The following is a 19,503-nucleotide window of genomic DNA, read 5'->3' as shown; positions in this document are numbered from 1 at the left end:
GCTAACATGGGAGTTACTATCAAAATATGACACTTACTTGAGAGTCACTGTTAGGTCAAAAATGGTCTGGAAGTTATCTGAAGGGTAGTTCTTTACTATTTCCAAGGAAAGAGAAAATCCAGATGCCTTCTCAGGTAGGAGAACATTGTACCTAAGGGTGGCCTAGAAAGGACGGTAAATGATAAGAAAACCCATCCTGTGTTAAGAATTAAACAGGCTGAGTACAGTCAGTAGTAACGTAATTTTAGATTTGAGAATAACTGAGTATAATTTGGTCATTTGTAACACAAAAGATAATGTTTGAGGTGATGCATAACACACTTACCCCAGTGTGATTCTTACACTTTGCATGCCTATGTCATGTACCCCGTAAACACTTATACCTACTATGCACCCACAAAAATTAAAAATAAAAAATTCAAATTTTATTGTTTCTTTATTTCTATCATTAATGCAGTTTACATCTTTATCACTGGGGAATCATATAAAATTCTCTCGTTTTCAGAAGAATGTAATTTAATGAAGATAGAATACTTTCTAACAGCAATACTCCTCAAGAAACTTCTCTCAGTCAGCTGAGTACCTTTCCATAAGATAACTTGCATTTTCTGCTATTGATGTGAAAACATAAAAGAAAGAGTAATCATGTAAATACACAAAATGGTCAAATGACACTTCACATAGAACTGAATGGACAGTCTGACTTTTTTCCTGGCAAACATTCATTACCCTCTTAGGCAGATTTCTGTTACCTGGATAAAGGTACAGCCTTGTCCTTCCACATCTACCGTGTATTGTCCAGGTGCTTTTGTTAGTTCTGAAGCTTGGACCAATAGGCGGTTATCACTGTTAACCTCGAAAATATCACTGGATCCTTCACTTCTAAAGGTGACAGTGTTTTCATTTTTAGAGAAGGTTAACTTCATGTAACGGGTTATGGCAAGAAGACAAACCGCAGTGTCCTGCAGAGAACAGCACAAGCAATGACCCAAGCTCAGTTACGACACAATATTCGTCATCATTTGACCACGGACTTCATATCAATCCTTAGAAATATTCCTAAAACAGGTCTGCAAAACACCAAGAAGCAATATCCTGGACAGCAGGAAAATATACTTGATTGTGCAAATTGTTTACATTTAAATTAATTTTCTTCAACAAATCTCAATCATATTTTTATTTTCTAAAAATTTTTAATACAAAATAGTCTCTGTGGTTAAAAAGGGTGTCAACAGGAGCAGAAAATCAAACACCGCATGTTCTCATTCATAGGCGGGTGTTGAACAATGAGAACACTTGGACACAGGGAGGGGAGCACTACACACTGGGATCTGTTGGGGGGAAATAGGGGAGGGACAGTGGGAGGTGGGGAGTTGGAGGGGGATGGCATGGGGAGAAATGCCAGATATAGGTGAGGGGGAGGAAGGCAGCAAATCACACTGCCATGTGTGTACCTATGCAACAATCTTGCATGTTCTTCACATGTACCCCCAAACCTAAAATGCAATAAAAAAAAAAAGGGTGTCAAAGGTTCTCTAAAAGTTAAGGCATTACATGATTCAGTGGCCCTGTGGCTGCCACGGATAATTCTTTTTCTGCTCATCTTCAAAGAAGGGAAGTCAGAATTAGAAAACAAACTTTGTGAAATTCATCAGCATATGATTTTACTCAGAAACTAAGACTAAACACAAAGAGAAATGGTTTTTCTCATGGAAATAAAACTGCTTTTTTGCATTTTCAATTTGTTTCCAATTAAGGAAAAACATGTCATTGTTTCTCATACCCCCATTTCTCCTGTTTTTCTTCCTTTCATTTGCTTTTCCTGGTCTATAGCCCACAACACTAGGGAGAAAGCTTTCCTTTTGGCCCATACATAATTTGAACATGGTATCATCAGGTGTCTAACGTACCACCAAGAGTGGTGCTTATGACCAAAAAATGTCCTCTAGATTTCCATTCTATGTTTGCTGTGTGAATGAAGATACAAATGGTCATAAATTCCTGGAACAAGGGGCCTCATTTTATTCATTTCTATTTAGAGATTTCCTAGTAGAGTGCCTGATACACAGTAACTGCCCAATAAATACTTGTTGAGGAAATAAAATAGGATTAATAATATGGAAGATTCTTCTTCTCAGAAAGGATTTGTTATGATACCTTTACTATTAATAAATATCCCACTTGTCATAGAGTTACAGCTTCTGCATTAAACATATTACTGTTAATATCAGGCCTGCATCAATCACCTGGGTAGAAGAAAAGCCTCCATGGGAATTCATCTGTTGGGCAAGCCACTGCACAATCTTACTAGCATAGGTGAGGTCAGGAGTTTTCCGGGAAACAACGGTCAACAGCACATAGCAAGTCTTCTCAGTCTGAGCAGGAGGTGCCTGGGGAATAAAGGACGGAAGTTCTTCTGTCTTGGGTTTCCTTTCTCTTTCCCAGTAGATGACATTATCTGAGAAAAAGGAAGGATTTTCACATAGTCTGTATAAAAATCATGAGTTACACATAAAGAAGGATGCAAATTCCATCCCTGGCCTCTGTTTGGGCTGAATTGTTCCCTAAAATTTATATGCTGAAGCCCTAACTCCAAGTACCTCAAAATGTGGCTGTAGTTGGAGATAAGACTTTCTAAAGAGGCGACTAAGTTAAAATGAAGCTTATGGGCCACAATCCAATCTGACTGGTGTCTTTTTGAGAATAAAAAAATTGGACACACAAAAGGGACAGCCGGGCTGTGCACACACAAAAGATTTTGTGAAGACAGAAGGGGAATGTGGTTTTCTGCAGGTGAAGAAACCATACTTACAACACCTTGAATTGGACTTCTAGCCTGCAGAAGTGTGAGAAAATAAACTTTTGTGGCTTAACTCATCCGGTATGTGGTATTTTTTGACAGCTATAGCAAACTAGTACAGCCTTAAACAGCAACCTTCTAGGCTCAAAATTGGCAGGGGTGATCAGCTTCCCAAGTAGTCATGATAGCTTATGGCTTGGTCACCAGGCTCATTTGAGAGGAAGCTAACATAAAGCAAAAGAAGAAAGTCTAGAATAGGTAGTGCTCTTGAAAGGCATGAAGGTCACTGATGAATTCCATAAGAGAAATAGAAACATACTAGTGAAGAGGGAGCTCCCACGTGACTGCATAGAACGCTTCCTCACTGTGCTCCAAGATCACCTTCATTAGCCACGATGAATGAGAATGCTTACTTATTTTTGTGGCAGACTGATCCAGGGTCTGGAGTAAGGATTCCGCTTGCTCCTCTTTTCCAGCTAAGGCAAAAGCGTAAGCTAGAATTGCATGAGTGTAGCCATTAGTGACACCGCTGTACAATGACGCTTCAAGGCAAAAGAGTGCACTTCGTAGAGGAGGAAACTGTTGGTCAGGAAGAAAAGTCATATATTGATAGCCGAACGTTCTATGAGCTTGTTGAACATTTAAACAAATTATTGTTTATAATGCATATAATATATACTCGAAGAATATTTTACATACAAATCCATTTTTATATACGTTTTATTCTTCAAAAATATCATTAAAATAAATTTATAATGTCATTATTAGTACTTAAGCAGTAATTTTTTTCTTTTCTTTTTTTTTTTTTTTTGTGACAGGTTCTTGCTCTGTTACCCAGGTTGGAGTGCAGTGGCATGATCTCAGCTCATTGCAACCTCCACGTCCAGGGTTCAAGTGATTCTCTTGCTTCAGTCTCCAAAGTAGCTAGGACTAAGGCATGCATCACCAAACCCAGCTAATTTTTTTTTTCTTTTTTGAGGCAGAGTCTTGCCTTGTCACCTAGGCTGGAGTGCAATGTTGTGATCTCGGCTCACTGCAACCTCCGCCTCCTGGGTTCAAGTGATTCTCCTGCCTCAGCCTCCTGAGTAGCTGGGATTACAGGCATGCACCACCATGCTTGGCTAATTTTTTGTATCTTTATTAGAGACAGAGTTTCTCCATGCTGACCAGGCTGGTCTCAAACTCCTGGCCTCAAGATCCACCCATCTCGGCCTCCCAAAGTGCAGGGATTACAGGTGTGAGCAACCGCGCCTGGCCAATTTTTGTATTTTTAGTAGAGACAGTGTTTCACCATGTTGGCCAGGCTGGTCTTGAACACCTGACCTCAGGTGATCCACCCACGTCAGCTTCCCAAAGGGTTTGGATTACAGGTGTGAACCACCATGTCCAGCCCAATAAAATTTAGTAAGAAAATGGCAGTTTTTATAGCTGATCAGTAACGTTTTAGTTATGAATATCTTCTATGCGGCAAAGCATTCAAATTTATTGTAGGCCTACGATTATTTTTTCTAATGCCCAAAATAGAGGCTTAATTTTCTGAAGATAATTTTCAAGGTATACTAATGACTCTGACAATTCCTAGCATCTTAGTTCAGTAATAGATTTTGGAAATCTAATCTATGGATTGGGAGGTGGCTAGGAGGAGCCACACTTGAGTTGAAAATGTTTACCGTTTCTTCAGAGAGAAACAGGTACTAGGCTATGGCTTTACTTAGCGCAGGGGTTCTCAATATGAAATTCATGACTGAACTTCAGGAGAGTTTTGAATGCCTGAAACTGTGTGAATAACTCATTTCTGTGTGCATATGTGTATTCTCCCTAGGGAGAAACCCAATCCTGTTCATCAAAGCTGTCCATGAATAAAAACAGTTTGAAAAACATGAATTTAAAGGATGGTAATGAAATAAATGTGTTCTCTTGGGGTTTCATTCAGTCTTAGAATCTCAAGTGACTCTGACTCTACAGTGTATTTAATGTGCAATCAGCTGACTGAAATCAGAAGATGATGGGAACACATACAGTGAAATTGAGCCCAGCTTCGAAGAACATCCCTACAACGTATGCAGTGAGCAAAATGTCCTCTTCATCCCCAACCTGAAAACAAAGGAACAATGAGTCATTCGGGACAGCGGAGCACAACATTACTAGTATTCTTCTGAAGTAAAACTGGGTATAAAAGAAAATACTGGAACAAGTACCGTTATTCATAAAAACACCTGAACATGTGTAGTTTTTAAATTAGATGGTTAATAATCAATTATCTGAGCAAAAATTCATTCAGACTCTATGCAATAATTAAATAATAATTATTAAGTTGTTATTACTATAACAATTAATTTCAAATACAGAAAATAACATATATAATCGTATTTCTGTGGTCTGATGTTAAGCATGCATTCTAAGGAATTCATAGAACTCTACTGTCTCCATTTGGAATAAATCTGAAAAAAGCCAACAAAGAGTTTCTAATGAGGTGAGGTAGAAAGTTGCTGTGAATATTCCTGGAAATTCCTAGGAAAGCACGCTAGGAGGTACCAGAGTCAAGTCTCAGATTCTTACAATGTAAAATGAGAAGTGTATTTATAAATCACGTGGTTTACAAACTGCTCATGAAAGTCCCCTGGGGTACTTAAATCAACAGCATCCACACAGAGATTCTGACTCAAAAAACTCAGGAATAAGCGAAATACATTTTAATGCGTGCTCTAGTGATTCTGATGCAAATAGCATTCAGAACGGCATTTGAGATCTACCGATCTTGTACAAGCTTCCTATTTTATCTATTTAAGCAAAAGACAACCCCTCTCTTCTTCAGAAAAGAAATATTTCTGCGAAACCAAGTGTTTAAGGTGCAAATAACAGCACATGGTAAGCACTAACATGAGGTATGGCGACCCACATTACGTCTAAATTACAGCAAGTGGTATCACCATTCCTCTGCAGTGTAAACTTTGATTTTTCCTTTGTATTTTTATTTCTGTCAACTCAAAACACACACAGACACCCAACCCCTCCACCCCCCATATATTTAATTATAGAGAAAATAATGGATAAGATCAGATAAACTGAAGCAATAATCAGCAATGATTCACCAGTAATGAATCCAATCAGAAAAAAGATGTGGAGAAGGTGTTTTAGAAGAGAACATGGGAAAGTTTTTGACTTTTCTATGAAGGAGCAAGAGCTCTTCTCCATCAGGCTCCTCCCGCTGCAAGGAATAAGCTCGGAATAAATTAAAGACGCCACAAAGCAATTTGAATACAATTTGCATGCAAATTAAATATCATAGGGTGTTAGCTTTCATTCATATTTTGATGTGGATTAGATATGCATTCTGCGTTTCAAGAACAGGAGTGGTGATTACGGGAAAGGATGCTGAAGAAAAGCTCAGGGTATTTCAGGGGCCATCAGAGCATGCTAAAATGCCGTGATAGGAGATTTTGAGCATCCAGAGGGGAAAAAGGGGGCTTGGGGAGGGAGGAGATAGACGATGGGCTGGAGGTGGACAGCTATCTGCAAAGAAAGGAAGTTGGAAGGGTGGGATTTACCTAAATATGGACAGAAAAAGGGTTGGAGTCTGCCAAGAATGTACTTCACCTCTCTTGTACTTTGGCTCCGGGGCAAGCTTGGCCCTTGAATTTTTCCTTGAGAGGGTCTTAGAAAAACTCGCTCCATTGAGACAATGTGAATTATTAGATATTTTCCCCAGAACTTTCTTGCCATCCGTGGACAGGAATGAACTTTCCTTCCTCATATACTCACAGCCCCTCCCTTTATACATTGCCTGTCTCCGCATTTATGAAAGTTTTTTTTCTAGGCTCCCTTTCTCTCCCCCACCCTTCTACTCCTAGTTTAGTTTCTGAAGGGCACTGACTCCGGAAGGACTAGACATTGAGTAAGGCAGTCAAGAGACTCAGGAGGAGTCACATCCAGGCTGTGGTTAAACACGCAAGCAGCAGGAATGGTGCTGCTGACCAACCCACCACAGGCTCAGAAGGCTTCCTAGTCACAGGAAGAATATTCCTATTCCAGATCAGGAAGGCCACAGGCAGGGCAAGGCAGGCAACACCCAGGAGCAAGGAAAGCCTGGAACTGCTCTTCTCTCACCTCCCAGGCAGGGTTGAAAAGCTGGCCATCATTCTTAAAGCAGCCACTCCTTCTCTGTTGGCTTGAAAGCCAGATTAAGGTCTGTTTTTGAACATTTTCATCAATTAATACGTATTTTTTCGTTCTCTCCAATGTCTTAAAAATAAGAGCACTGAGCCTGCAATGCAAATCACCGAAGCAAAAGTTAGATAAAAAGGAGATGGTGAGGCCAGCAATTCCACAGGCTCATCGCCATTGTTCTCTTTGGGTGAGGTGTGCATTCCACTCATCTACAGTAAACCAGGCTGTATTAATAGTCGTTCTTTCCTTTGTGTCAGGAAAATATTACGACTAGCAATAAGTAGTAACAGGAGTAGGTAATTTTCAGCGTGTTTGCACCCAAAGGTCTTGCTGCATAGCCCATTAGTTTAGCCATACGTGGAGAGAGAACTGATGTAAGTAGGTATTTCGGGTTCTTCTAATTTCACTTTCCTGAATCTATGTGGGACTCTGAGAAGCACAAAGTAAGACGTGCCCTCTTTGGTGGAGTTCATCAGCCCATAGGCGCTGTCATGAAACTATTAGAGTGCTGAGCAAATCATCGTGAGACTGAAGGTATATTGTTGCATTAGAATTAGAATCACAAGTCTTTTAGTTTTATCTATTTCTTCTCTATAAATTGACTTTGAAACCTACTTTTCTTCTTAATCCCCACTGGACACAATCCTCCCTCACCTCTTTGCAAGCCCTCCTCAGATAATTCATCTATTATATAAAATAAAATTTTTATATCTCACCATATGCTTCCTTTCTGATTCTGCTGCCAAAACATACTATATGAACCATCAGAGTTTTTGAAGGACAATTGCCTTTGATAACCTAAAATACAACATTGTATGAAATTATTGTTTAACCTAAGCAAGTGAGAAGAGAAAGAATAGTGCAGTGCAAGTCCTAGGTTTTGGGTTAGACACAAATCACTTGGATAATCATTTCCATTTGAATTTCTGAAACTCAGGTTCTGTATTCATAAGGGAGGAAAATTAACTCTTACTTTATAGGATTTTGAGGACAAGATAATACACATGGATATGTCTGGCTCAGTAATTGTCTCATCATTGGTACCTACTAATTATTTAGTATAGTTCCCCTAAGGTCATTATATTTCAGTGTTATCTTTCTGAAAAAGAAAAACCAAAGGACATTATTTTATGTTCCCGGACTTTTTTTTAACATCACATTTTACAACATTGGCCCTCTTTCTGTATACAAAGCCAATCACTTCATTGCAACCAACCACAGCTGAGCAAACAAATACAGACATTGACAGATGAACCATTGACAACAACTCTTAACAACAACAACAAGAACAAGAACAAACAACGTAGCTTGCAAAATACCAGGCATTATAAAAAAAATTAAGTGCATAGCTTGAAAACTTTACAGCTATAAATTCTGAAGCTAGCTGACAACACAGATTTTGAAGTCAAAAGGAAAACAGAGTTACACTGAGAGTTCCTCCATTCAGGTGGACTTTCCCTTCACCAGACTATTGCATTAAAACAGCTTATGACATCTTGGTATAAGGAACAAGTGGTTTATGGGCAGAAATGACTTAAATCTTCTTACCATTAGATAAGAGAAAGAAAGCCTTAGATTGAACTTCCTCTGTCAGTTGCCCAGTAGATTTCAGATAGTCAAGAACATAAGTATCAGATGCTAGCAGGACAGCATTTTGCTCTCCACTTCCATAGGGCATTTGCAGTGTCACCAGATCCCACGTGACAAGTCCTAGAACATCCCCTAAAAACAGGAAAAGCAGAAAGCCGTAGTGCTTATAGCTGCCAACTCAGCATTAATAACTGTAGATAAAAGAGGCATAGTGGAATAGGTAACATTTAAAATTGAGTCTAAAAGGTGGAAACAAAGAAATTTTTATGAAGTAATTTGAAAGAGGAGATAGCCATGAAAAGTGAAGTTAAAATGCTACAAAAAATATTTCTGAAAATTTCATTACCAGAAGGAGGAGGAAGTTAGGGGAACGTGTTTGTTTGCTTATTTGCTAGTTGCTTTTTTTTTTTTTTTTCTTTTTTGAGACAGGGTTTCACTCTGTTGCCCAGGCTGCAGTGTAGTGGTGCAATCTTGGCTCACTGCAACCTCCGCCTCCCAGGTTCAAGCCATTCTCCTGTCTCAGCCTCCCAAGTAGCTGGGATTACAGGCACTCACCACCACACCTGGGTAATTTTTGTATTTTTAGTAGAGACAGGGTTCCACCATGTCAGGCTGGTCTTGAACTCCTATCCTTGTGATCCACTGGCCTCCCAAAGTGCTGGGATTACAGGTGTGAGCCAGTGCATCCAGCCTAGTTTGTTTTTTCTCTGAGAAACCAATCCTATGAATTATAAAGTGTAATCCAACCCTTCCAAGAGGTGTTCATGTTAATAACAGACAAAGAAGGTTGCCTTTTTTAACAACAACAAAAAAATTCTTTTACTGAGAAAACTCCCAACATTATTAACAGTCAAAGTTTACTCTGATTCTCCGAGAGGTGATTTTCATATCAGATTAATGATTACAAAGGACCTCTTCCTTTCTAAACACTAGTTACCGTCTACCCGAGCTAGGGTTTCCTGGGAATGTAGGTCTGGAAATGGTTCTGTAATCCCTTCGGATCCTATCAGGAAACAAACATAGAGGATCTGAACAATAATTCCCTTCAACTGATAGTTTAGGAAAATCTCTCTATTCTGTTATTTTAAGGATTTTTTTTTTTTGAGACCACCTCAACCAAGATTTTTAAATCATTGTGAAACACAAAATGTAATCAACATACCCACAACAGTGAAAACGCCTCTGGCTGACCCTTCTACTACATTGTTTGGTAAGTCCAAAACTCCCTGCTTGGAGACTTTGGTACCTGGAATGAAAATATTGATTTAAAAAAATGCGATGGCTTCTTTATATCAGCAGATTTGAGGGACAGACGTATTGGAAATAAGATTCCATGACTTATTTTTATTTTGCACGTTGTTCTTCAGAAGATGAAATTGGGGATTTGACCTAGTTTAGGATAACAGTACATTCAGAAAACAGCAGATAAATCTGTGTGTTAGATTGTGGCTCCCATTCTTTACTGGTTTAGTGCCTGAACTACTTACGTATGAAAAAAATGTAAAAACCACACTGATTCTAACACATAAAGCAACACACATAAAAGGTAATGCTTGAAGACTCTGATGAGGAAGTAAAATCAGATCACCATCAACCAGGCAAAATGATATCCCTCATGGCCATAAAACCAGAGATGAGGAGCAGGGGCAGTGAGGTATCTATAGGTTATTTCACCCTAAAAGTACAAAAGCAAAGATTATATTGTGCTACTGGAGCCCAATCTGAATGCTCCATTGTCCAACATTGTATGACAACCATATCATAAGAGGAGCCAAGAATACACGTGATGAAAAAAAAATAGGTCGGGGCAGACCAACATCCAAAGTGAACCAAAAACACCTCCTGAATATGCTTTTTCCTGGCTAAAATTATGCCAGTGAAGATTAAGCATGAAATACAAGAATCCTCCATGAGGTATTTATAGTGAAATCAGAGGGCTCATGGACTCACGTGGAAGGAGAGGACATAAACTCATCGTTTTGGTGAATTTTATTGAGGACTTATTTGACTTCCTAAAAGATCCTCTTACCTTCTGTACAGATAAGGAAACTCTGGGTCCTTTCTTTTTCAATACCTTCAGGCTGTCAAAGAGTAACACAAACAAGTACAGAAGAATGAGTCTAGGGCCTCTGTCCATGAAAGAAAGCGATAAAGCACCAGCTCACTTAAGGATGGCTGGTGCAAGTTTATCCCTGAGAGATCTACTCATGGTCCCCTTCTGCTCACAGGACATCACCAGCACCCATTTTAACCTCTGTGTTCTGTAGCTGGGACAGGCATAACCTTGATGTCCTTGTGGGACACTCTCAGCTCCTCTGATCCTGTCTAGCATCTCCGGTAAGTAACTAAAATTGCCTTGTGGAGCGGGGAGGTACCAAGAGGCAGATCCCGAGTGCTCCTCTGATAAGTGCTGATTCTTGTTGAGGATGACGGGAACTGCACGGGAGTATAGGACAAATAGATTTGTCTCTTGAATTTGAGAATTGGAAAAGGAGAAGGAAGAGAAATAGGTGTACAGGAAACATGCTGACTCAGAAACAAGCAAAAATTGTCAAGCCTGTTTCAAGTGTTAGCCTGCGTGAGGTATTAACTAAAGAAAGGATGAACTTTATGCTATTTTAATTCATTTTAAATGGCATGTCTTGTGTCAAAAGTAAATGCTGTCAACTAATTAAGTCTCTTAATGGAGAATGCCTTTTAATACAGAACCTCTTAGATGTCATCTGTTTCTTTTCAGGAAAAGCTTGATGGGTTGCACTTCCATACCTCTACCAAGAAGCTTTTGACCACAGTGTCTTTCCAGTTTAGCTTTTGCTGCTCAGTTCCCTCATTTGGGCAAGCACTGCTTCGTTTGGACTCAGCAACCACAGTAATATTCACTTTACCTGGAAAACATTTCCAAATATTAATTAAATTGATCATTGGTCCCTTTGGTAGTGAGAAATGAGCCTGTGAACCAGGTCTTGAATTGGATGAACCAAATTCTATCATTAAGTTAATGCTTAGATGAAAATAACTTGTTTCTTCTCCTTCCTAGATATGATGTGGTATCTTCTATTTCACCTGTTCCATGATTTTCATGATTCCTTACATTAAGTAAGGAATGACAAATTTACTTAATGTAAGGAATCATGAAAACCATGGAACAGGTGAAATGGAAAATATCACATTATATGATACATTTACTTAATTAAAACTCAGGAAGTTTTAGGAAAAGTAACATTCTACAAAGTCATCTGAGTCAATTCCTTGATACTGATTGTTTATAAAGGTTACTTCTGACAATACAGGTAAATAATGTCAGCTAACTAGGGCTGCTAACTTTTCCCAAACAAACACAAATAGTAAAATATGGTATGGTAGACAGGTGCCGGATTGAAATAATGTCTTAGCAAGGAAGCCATTGTTTTTAAACTTCCAGATTTCACACTTTATAATTAGAACTGATCTCCAGTTTCCTTGCTTGTAAAAATTAGAGGATTGAAAACAGTCATTCTTTAAGGTTATCATTATTTACATGCCTATATACCAGCATGCATAACCAATATATTGTTCTTGTTTTTTATTTTTTGGAGCTTTTCTTTTTGTTTCTCTGTCTCAGAAAGCTTGCTATTTCACTCTTAAAACTGTGTCTTCGACTTAAGGACATAAAACTATACAAATTTGTACAGTATTCAATCTCAGTTGCCAAGGTAGGATTTTGAAGATGTTGTACAGTAGAAATATTGAGAAACTTCAAATCTAATAGAAAAATAATCTGAGAACAACATCACAACTGAACTAAAATAATCTCATAAATATAGTATTTGCTGTTAAAATAATACCATGAATACGACATTAAATAAAGAAAATTTGAATGTTTTTTTAAAGTAGTGATTGAAAGTATCATGCATATCACATCTAGCATTCCTTGTTTACTACAGTTTTAAACTTTTTCCATTCTACGTATTTTCAATACAAGCTTATTTTTCCATCTTGTAGATAGCATATGCACTGAGACAATGTTCTCAGTTTTTGATCTCAATTCAATCATTTAGAGATTGTGGTATCCCCATGGCACATTTAGTAAATTTACAAACCTTACAATCCCCTAATAGATCATTGTGATGGAGCAGCAATTTTTGTGAAGGTGGTCTGTGTTCATGATGGTAGGGGAAAGAGCCAGCAAGAAGTCAAAGAATGAAGGTGGCATCAATGACAACATGGCCTTCATTTGGAATACAGCATATCCCAAACATTTAGGCCCTGATAGGTCATGCAAGTTAGCATTTATATTGCATTTTAATTACATTACACTCTTGAAGAATGAATGGTGGTTTTGCTGTACACAGCATTAACACCAGAAATTGGATTACTATAGATTAGAATTTTTAATGGACAATTTACAATAAGAATTTTAAAAATGTGAGGGAGAAAATCATGTTTGTATAGACAATTTAAGGAAAACAAAGGGAGACACTAAGTATGGGCTGGTTTTCCATGAGACACTGGTGTAGACAGGGAGCTGCTTACCTAATTTCTTAGGTATAACAGTCCAGACATTTGTTTTCCTCCCTCCAGCTTGGATAATCTCACTGCCCTTGATTTTCAGGGTGTTAATATTTGCTTCATAATTCTGAGACTCCTCCACTCGAACAGAAATCTAAGAAAATAATCATAGCAATGAGGATGGCACTGGAACACACATCATTACGAAACACCAAGCTCAATACACTGTTTAAACTGTCGCTGTGAATGAAAGCAATTGCCTTTGTTTAAGGAATATGGACCTGAGTCTTATACCTTTATAGCAGCATTTTGCATTTGAGCATAAAGAGAATATGGAAATATTAAGAAACATTTTAACTTTATTAGATTTTTGCCTCCTGATCGAAGAGAACAACTCACCTCTACACATGTATTCAGGTAGTTGAAGACATTGACAATCAAATCAAATTGTTCATTTTGAACAACTGAAAAGGGTGAGGCAATTTCTACAAAGAAAGGTTGGAAGACTTCTAGAGTGGTTGTAGAGGAAATGCCAAATCCAACGTCGCCATTCACACAAAAGCCATTTGCCTCCCATTGGGTTATCGTATCAGGAATGCGGAATGAAAGAGTGGCAGAGCCTGAGGAACTAGAAGAAGAGGTTACCAGTAAAACACATTCTTTGTCTGAATCAAGAACTTAAGTACGGAGCAAGCAGAAAAGTGTTGACTGAAGCTCAAAAGTGAGTTATATTGTTTGGATGGGACATTACATAGAAATAATGAGAGCTGAAATTTTTGTAAAGTTTGAGTATAGAAAGGTCATATTTCTTTTATTTATTTGTTTATTTTCTGAGATGGGAGGCTCTCTCTGTTGACCAGGCTGGGGTGCAGTGGTGTGATCTCAGCTCACTGCCACCTCCACCTCCCAGGTTTGAGTGATTCTCTTGTTCCAGGCTCCCGAGTAGCTGGGATTACAGGCGTGGGCCACCATGCCCTGCTAATTTTTGTATTTTTAGTAGAGACAGGGTTTCACTATGTTGGCCAGGCTGGTCTTGAATTCCTGACCTCAGGTGATCCGCCCACCTCAGCCTCCCAAAGTGCTGGGATTACAGGCGTGAGCCACCATGCCTGGCCTAGAAAGGTCATATTTCTTTAAACACCACATTATTTTTTTTAAGTGGATCAGGTTAAATCTGTCTACATAAAATGAATAGAAGAGAAACTCTTGGTGAAAGGAAAACATTGTTAGAGAAAAATAAAATGTGTGATCAGTACCTGTGAATCAATGATATATATTTTACAAATACGGCACTATTTTATATATCCAGGAATTAAAGTGAAGAAAGAAAAAGAAAGCAAAAATACACATAGGAGAGAAAATGGTTAAAACTCACTCAACACTGACGAGGTCCCACATCCATGTCTCTGGGAAGTTGGTTCTTACTGTTTGAATTATAGCCTGTTCTACATAGTCAGCATTTTCCTCTCTGATTTTACTAGCTAAAAAAAAAAAAAAAGGAAGAAGTTCCTTATTCAGGCTTTGGACTCTGTAAATTATGGTCTATATATTATCAGGGTACAAGGTCCTCATAAAAACATCTCACTTTCCTATACTGTAGTCACTTACAATGGCTATTCTCCTGCATCACCACACATTGCCTGTTCCTGTGCGCAGTCAGGCATCACATAATGACATTGTGGTCAATGACGGACCACTTAGGCCACAGTGATCCCATAAGGTTATAACGGAGCTGAAAAATTCCTACCGCCTATTGACATCAAGTCATTATAACGTTGTAGTGCAATGCATTGCTCACACACTTCTGGTGACGCTGGCGTAAACAAACCTACTGCACTGCCAGTCCTATAAAAATACAGCAGGCCCAATCCTGTGCAGTACATAATGCTTGATAATGATAATAAATGACTATGTTCCTGGTGTTTGTACTCTACTATACTGTTTACTGTTTAGGGTGTACTCTTTTTACTTATCAAAAAAATTAACTGCAAAATAGCTTCAGACAGGTCCTTCAAAAGGTGTTCCAGAAGAAGGCATTGCTATCGTAAAAGATGACAGCTCCATGTGCGTTATTGACCCTGAAGATCTTTCAGTGGTATAAGATGTGGAGGTGGAAGACAGTGATATTGATGATCCTGACCTCGTGTAGGCCTAGACTCATGTGTGTGTTTGCATCTTCATTTTTAACAAAAAGGTATAAAAGTTAAAAAAATTAAAAATAGAAAAAAGCTTATAGAATAAGAATGTAAACAAAGAAAACATATTTGTACCCTGACTCACTTAGAGCAACTTTCAGTCTTGCAAGCTCCCTTCATGGGAAGAATCCTATATAAACGTACAATTTAAAAAAATCTTTTATGCTACATTTTCTCTGTGCCTTTTCCATGTTTAACAATGTTTAGATACACAAATAGTTACCGTTATGTTATAACTGCCTCTAGTACAGCTAGTGCTCGACTTACGACCACAGTCGGGACCGTGGACTGGTCGTAACACGATTTGGTCGTAAGTTGAGTAGGCTATATGTACAGTTGAAATGGTGCACGCGGAGATGGTAGTGCTGCCGGAAGCTGGTCCGCACTGTCGTACGCCCAGCTGGGCAACGTTTGCTCTGCCAGACGCGGAGCAGTCGTGGCTAGCGATTGTGGTCGTAAAGTCGAATGGTCGTAAGTTGCATAGGTGGTAAGTCGATCAATACCTGTATTCAGTATAGTCACATGCTGTGGAGGTTTATAGCCTAGGAAAAAGAGGCTCTACCTTATAGCCTAGGTGTGTGGTAGGCCACAGCATCTAAGTGTGTGTAAGGACACTCTATAATGTTCCCACAACAATATCGCCTGACAATGCACTTCTCAGAACAAATTCTCTGTCACTCAGTGAAGCATAACTGTATTTCTGACATTGCATTTTACCAATAAAAATAAACTATATCTCATATCTGAAGCGAATTGCTTGTTATAGCCAAAAGCACTTCTAGTCTGTCTTACTCTGCTTTATCCAACTATAGGATGTCTAACTGTAGCCAAAAACATGACATAATTCACATATAAAATTCCAAAATTGTACAATTTTATCTCAAATACACTAAATTCCACACATTGCTTTGGTCATCCTCCAACATAAAATTTAAGATTACCTACATGCAATTCTAGATGGAGCACTATACATCGGACCATAACTTCCTGCTCCTAGATAAAGGGGCCCAGGGGGTGGAAGCCTTCTTTCCATCATGCATACTTCTGGCTTTCGGTAGTGGAGATTGGTAAAGACTTTCAGACCCATGTTCTTTAAAGAAACAAACAACAAAAAAATTGTTCATTCTTTTCATGCAAAAACTATAAAAGTCCTATTATTTATATTGTAAAGATAAATGGATCATAAGTATCCATGTTTTCTGTGTTAACAAAGGGCTAAGAACTTACAAGTCAAGTTAGTTTTATTTGACTTATGGAAACCCCCACATTTAGAGAAAAAATGATAATCCCTATGATTTATCTAGCACTTATTATGTGCTAGCATTTTCTAAGTGTTTTCCATTATTCTCCATTTCATCCTAAGTGAAAAATACTTATGAGATCAGCACTATCATTACCCTAATTAACATCAAACACACACACACACACACACACACACCACAGCACATAAATTGAAGAGCTGGAACTTGATAAAGTCTGTCTGATTCAATGCCCCTTTTCTTACACACTTGTGACATCAATTACAGAGATTCTTTCATGGAAGGCTCAGCATATCTCATTGATGCCCTAGGGATATATGGAGTCCACAGTGTCTTAGCCTCATGATTTGACTATCTTTGCATAAGATTTATTGTATTAATTGGAGACTGTCTTACTTTTTAAGATGAGGTTTCGTAATTATAGCTACATGATTTGTTTTCAGCAGAAAATTTAAAAATCAACAAAATTAATATCACCTTTTTATAAGACAATTTCTGTGTGCTTTACTGGCAGATCACAGACACGAATCTCAGAGTAGAGGAGGAAAACTACATAATTAACAAAACATCGATATGCATTATGAATACTAAAAATTGAGATAAAATATTTTCCAAAATTCTTAGCGATCTTACCCTGACAATATTATAGGTGTCTCCATCCCCATAGTTGCTTACAGGTGTGTAATATAAACCATTGTAGAACATATCCTTCTGAGGAATGCAAGGGTCTGCTTTGTCATCATCAAGAGTGAGGCCATGGTAGAAATAACCAAACAGCTCTATATGTGGAACCATGTTATACACCTATAAGAAAAAAATTTCCCAATAATTTTAAGCACTTCTTTTAAAGTTACGAGATTGATAAATTTTGTACTATATCATTTATTCTTGTTCTTTTCTTTAAGAGCCATCATATTTAATCCAGTATTTTCACATTAGTTCTTCCTTTTGAAAGAACAAACCAATTTTGTTTTAGGCAACTGATGTCATGTTTACAGAATTTCTCAGCTTAGGTGCAGGATTTAAGAGAGAATGTAAGAAAGCGATGCCTGATTATTGATTAATCCAAGGCCTGTTGTACAGGCAATCCATTAAATTATAACGCTAGAACTCCTAGGTATGGAGAATAAAGTTAGCTGCCTGATTTTAAATCTTCTTACATAATCTTCCAAAGAAAACATAAAATCAACAAAGAGAACAAGTAATGATACTCATGAGTAACATCTTTAACATTACTGCAATACAGAGAATCCATGATCTATAAATTATTTTTTAGTAGAGAAACACCAAATTCCAACATAGCTACTATTGCTGTTGCAGAGGGAGGGCTTAAGAGACTGCAGAAAAAAAAAGCAGCATGTCATGGAGATACTAGAAGAAACACATACCAAGTCAACTCCAAGTGAAAGAAAGTCTAGTGTTGGGCACAGTAGTTCACACCTGTAATCCCAGCACTTTGGAAGGCTGAGGCGGGTGGATCACGAGGTCAAGCAATCGAGACCATCCTGGCCAACATAGTGAAACCCTGTTTCTACTAAAAATACAAAAATTAGCTGGGCATGGTGGCAGGCACTTGTAAGCTCAGCTACTCAGGAGGCTGAGACAGGAGAGTTGCTTGAACCCAGGAGGCAGAAGTTGCCCTGAGCCAAGATCACGCCACAGCTCTAGCCTTGTGACAGAGCAAGATTCTGTCTCAAAAAAAAAAAAAAGAAAGAAAATAAAAGACAGTCTAGCATTGTATAAAAATACAAATCAAAGTCCTCGGACTCCACAATTCCCAGTATAGCATACAGGGAAAGGCTTGGCATGAATGGGCCTGGAAGTGGAAGCTTCCAAAAAACATGGCTAATGGGAAATAATGAGATCACAAGAAGAGGTGTGCAGACCCTTGAAGACAGGGCATTTAAAGAAAGAAAAGATGTCATAGGATAAAATAATTCCCTCTGCTCTCTTTTCCATCATCAACATTTTAAACATAATCCATTTTACTAAAAAACAAACAAAAACAGAAAGGGGACTCTTCACCTATGAACACTGCCCACAAAATATCAAGAACTAGAAAAAGTCAACTCCATACAAAGCTGCTGTAAGAGACAGGAGCAAATGCAAACCAACATATTTCAGCTAATGAAACTTCTCCACTAAAGTCCTCAACGAAATAGATTAAATAAGTAAACAAAGAAAAGCTGTACCAAAATAATTTAACATAAGTGAAATATTCTCAAGCAGGTATTTGGGGTGTTTAAAAGGCACCATAAGTCAGAAATTCAATTAAGAAAAGATAGAAATGGACAAAAACCAAGAAGAAACAAAGTGGGAGTTTATTGAATTCAGAAAAACTAGACAAAATTATAACACAAATAAACCCAAAAGTATAAAGGTACCAAGAGAAAATAGTTCAGAGAAAACTTTAAAAGCAGCATAGGGGCTGGCTGCAGTGGCTCACATCTGTAATCCCAGCACTTTGGGAGGCCGAGGCGGGCGCATCACCACAGGTCAAGAGTTCAAGACCAGCCTGACCAAAATGGCGAAACCCTGTCTCTACTAAAAATACAAAAATTAGCCAGGCATGGTGGCATGTGCTTGTAATCCCAGCTACTCAGGAGGCAGAGGCAGGAGAATTGCTTGAACCTGGGAGGCAGAGGTTGCAGTGAGCTGAAAAGGTGCCACTCCAGTCTAGGTGACAGAGTGACTCTGTCTAAAAAACAAAAACAAAAAAAAAGGCAGCATAGAGGAAAAACAAAAGAATAAAACTGAGAAATAATGCATTAAAACAGGTCATAGACAAAGTGACTCAATTGGAAAGCAGGCCAAAAAGATCCAACAATTGTACAGAGTATTTTTTAGAAAAAGAAAAATGGAAAGACTAATATTTACAATTATACTTCAGGAGAAATATTTGAAAATAAAAGAAGATTTGAGTTTACATATTGCATGAGTCTGCTGTGTGCCTTGCAAAACTTATACAGAATAATACATTCTTTTTTTTTTTTTTTTTTTTTTT

General features: G+C 38.2%; 1 protein-coding gene across 1 annotated transcript in view; it reads right to left on the bottom strand.

Moving 5' to 3' along the window:
- Positions 1-19,503, bottom strand: part of LOC116545184 (ovostatin homolog 2-like) — a 49,616-nt gene that overhangs the window by 5,615 nt on the left and 24,498 nt on the right. Inside the window, exons 16-31 of the mRNA XM_032271814.1 lie at positions 17,133-17,303; positions 16,186-16,330; positions 14,421-14,526; positions 13,445-13,673; positions 13,070-13,199; positions 11,324-11,442; positions 10,587-10,638; positions 9,720-9,803; positions 8,516-8,689; positions 7,684-7,765; positions 6,908-7,064; positions 4,820-4,894; positions 3,214-3,379; positions 2,247-2,458; positions 753-962; positions 38-162 (exon numbers count right to left, since the gene is read on the bottom strand). Coding sequence (XP_032127705.1) covers positions 38-162; positions 753-962; positions 2,247-2,458; positions 3,214-3,379; positions 4,820-4,894; positions 6,908-7,064; positions 7,684-7,765; positions 8,516-8,689; positions 9,720-9,803; positions 10,587-10,638; positions 11,324-11,442; positions 13,070-13,199; positions 13,445-13,673; positions 14,421-14,526; positions 16,186-16,330; positions 17,133-17,303 — 2,237 coding nt within the window. The remainder of the gene's footprint in view (positions 1-37; positions 163-752; positions 963-2,246; positions 2,459-3,213; positions 3,380-4,819; positions 4,895-6,907; positions 7,065-7,683; positions 7,766-8,515; positions 8,690-9,719; positions 9,804-10,586; positions 10,639-11,323; positions 11,443-13,069; positions 13,200-13,444; positions 13,674-14,420; positions 14,527-16,185; positions 16,331-17,132; positions 17,304-19,503) is intronic.

This window comes from Sapajus apella, unplaced genomic scaffold (genome assembly GCF_009761245.1).
Source record: "Sapajus apella isolate SASKATOON/1434 unplaced genomic scaffold, GSC_monkey_1.0 scaffold250, whole genome shotgun sequence".
NCBI lineage: Eukaryota > Metazoa > Chordata > Mammalia > Primates > Cebidae > Sapajus > Sapajus apella.
Note: the sequence above shows the minus strand (reverse complement) of the source record. Positions and strands in the feature narration are given on the sequence as shown.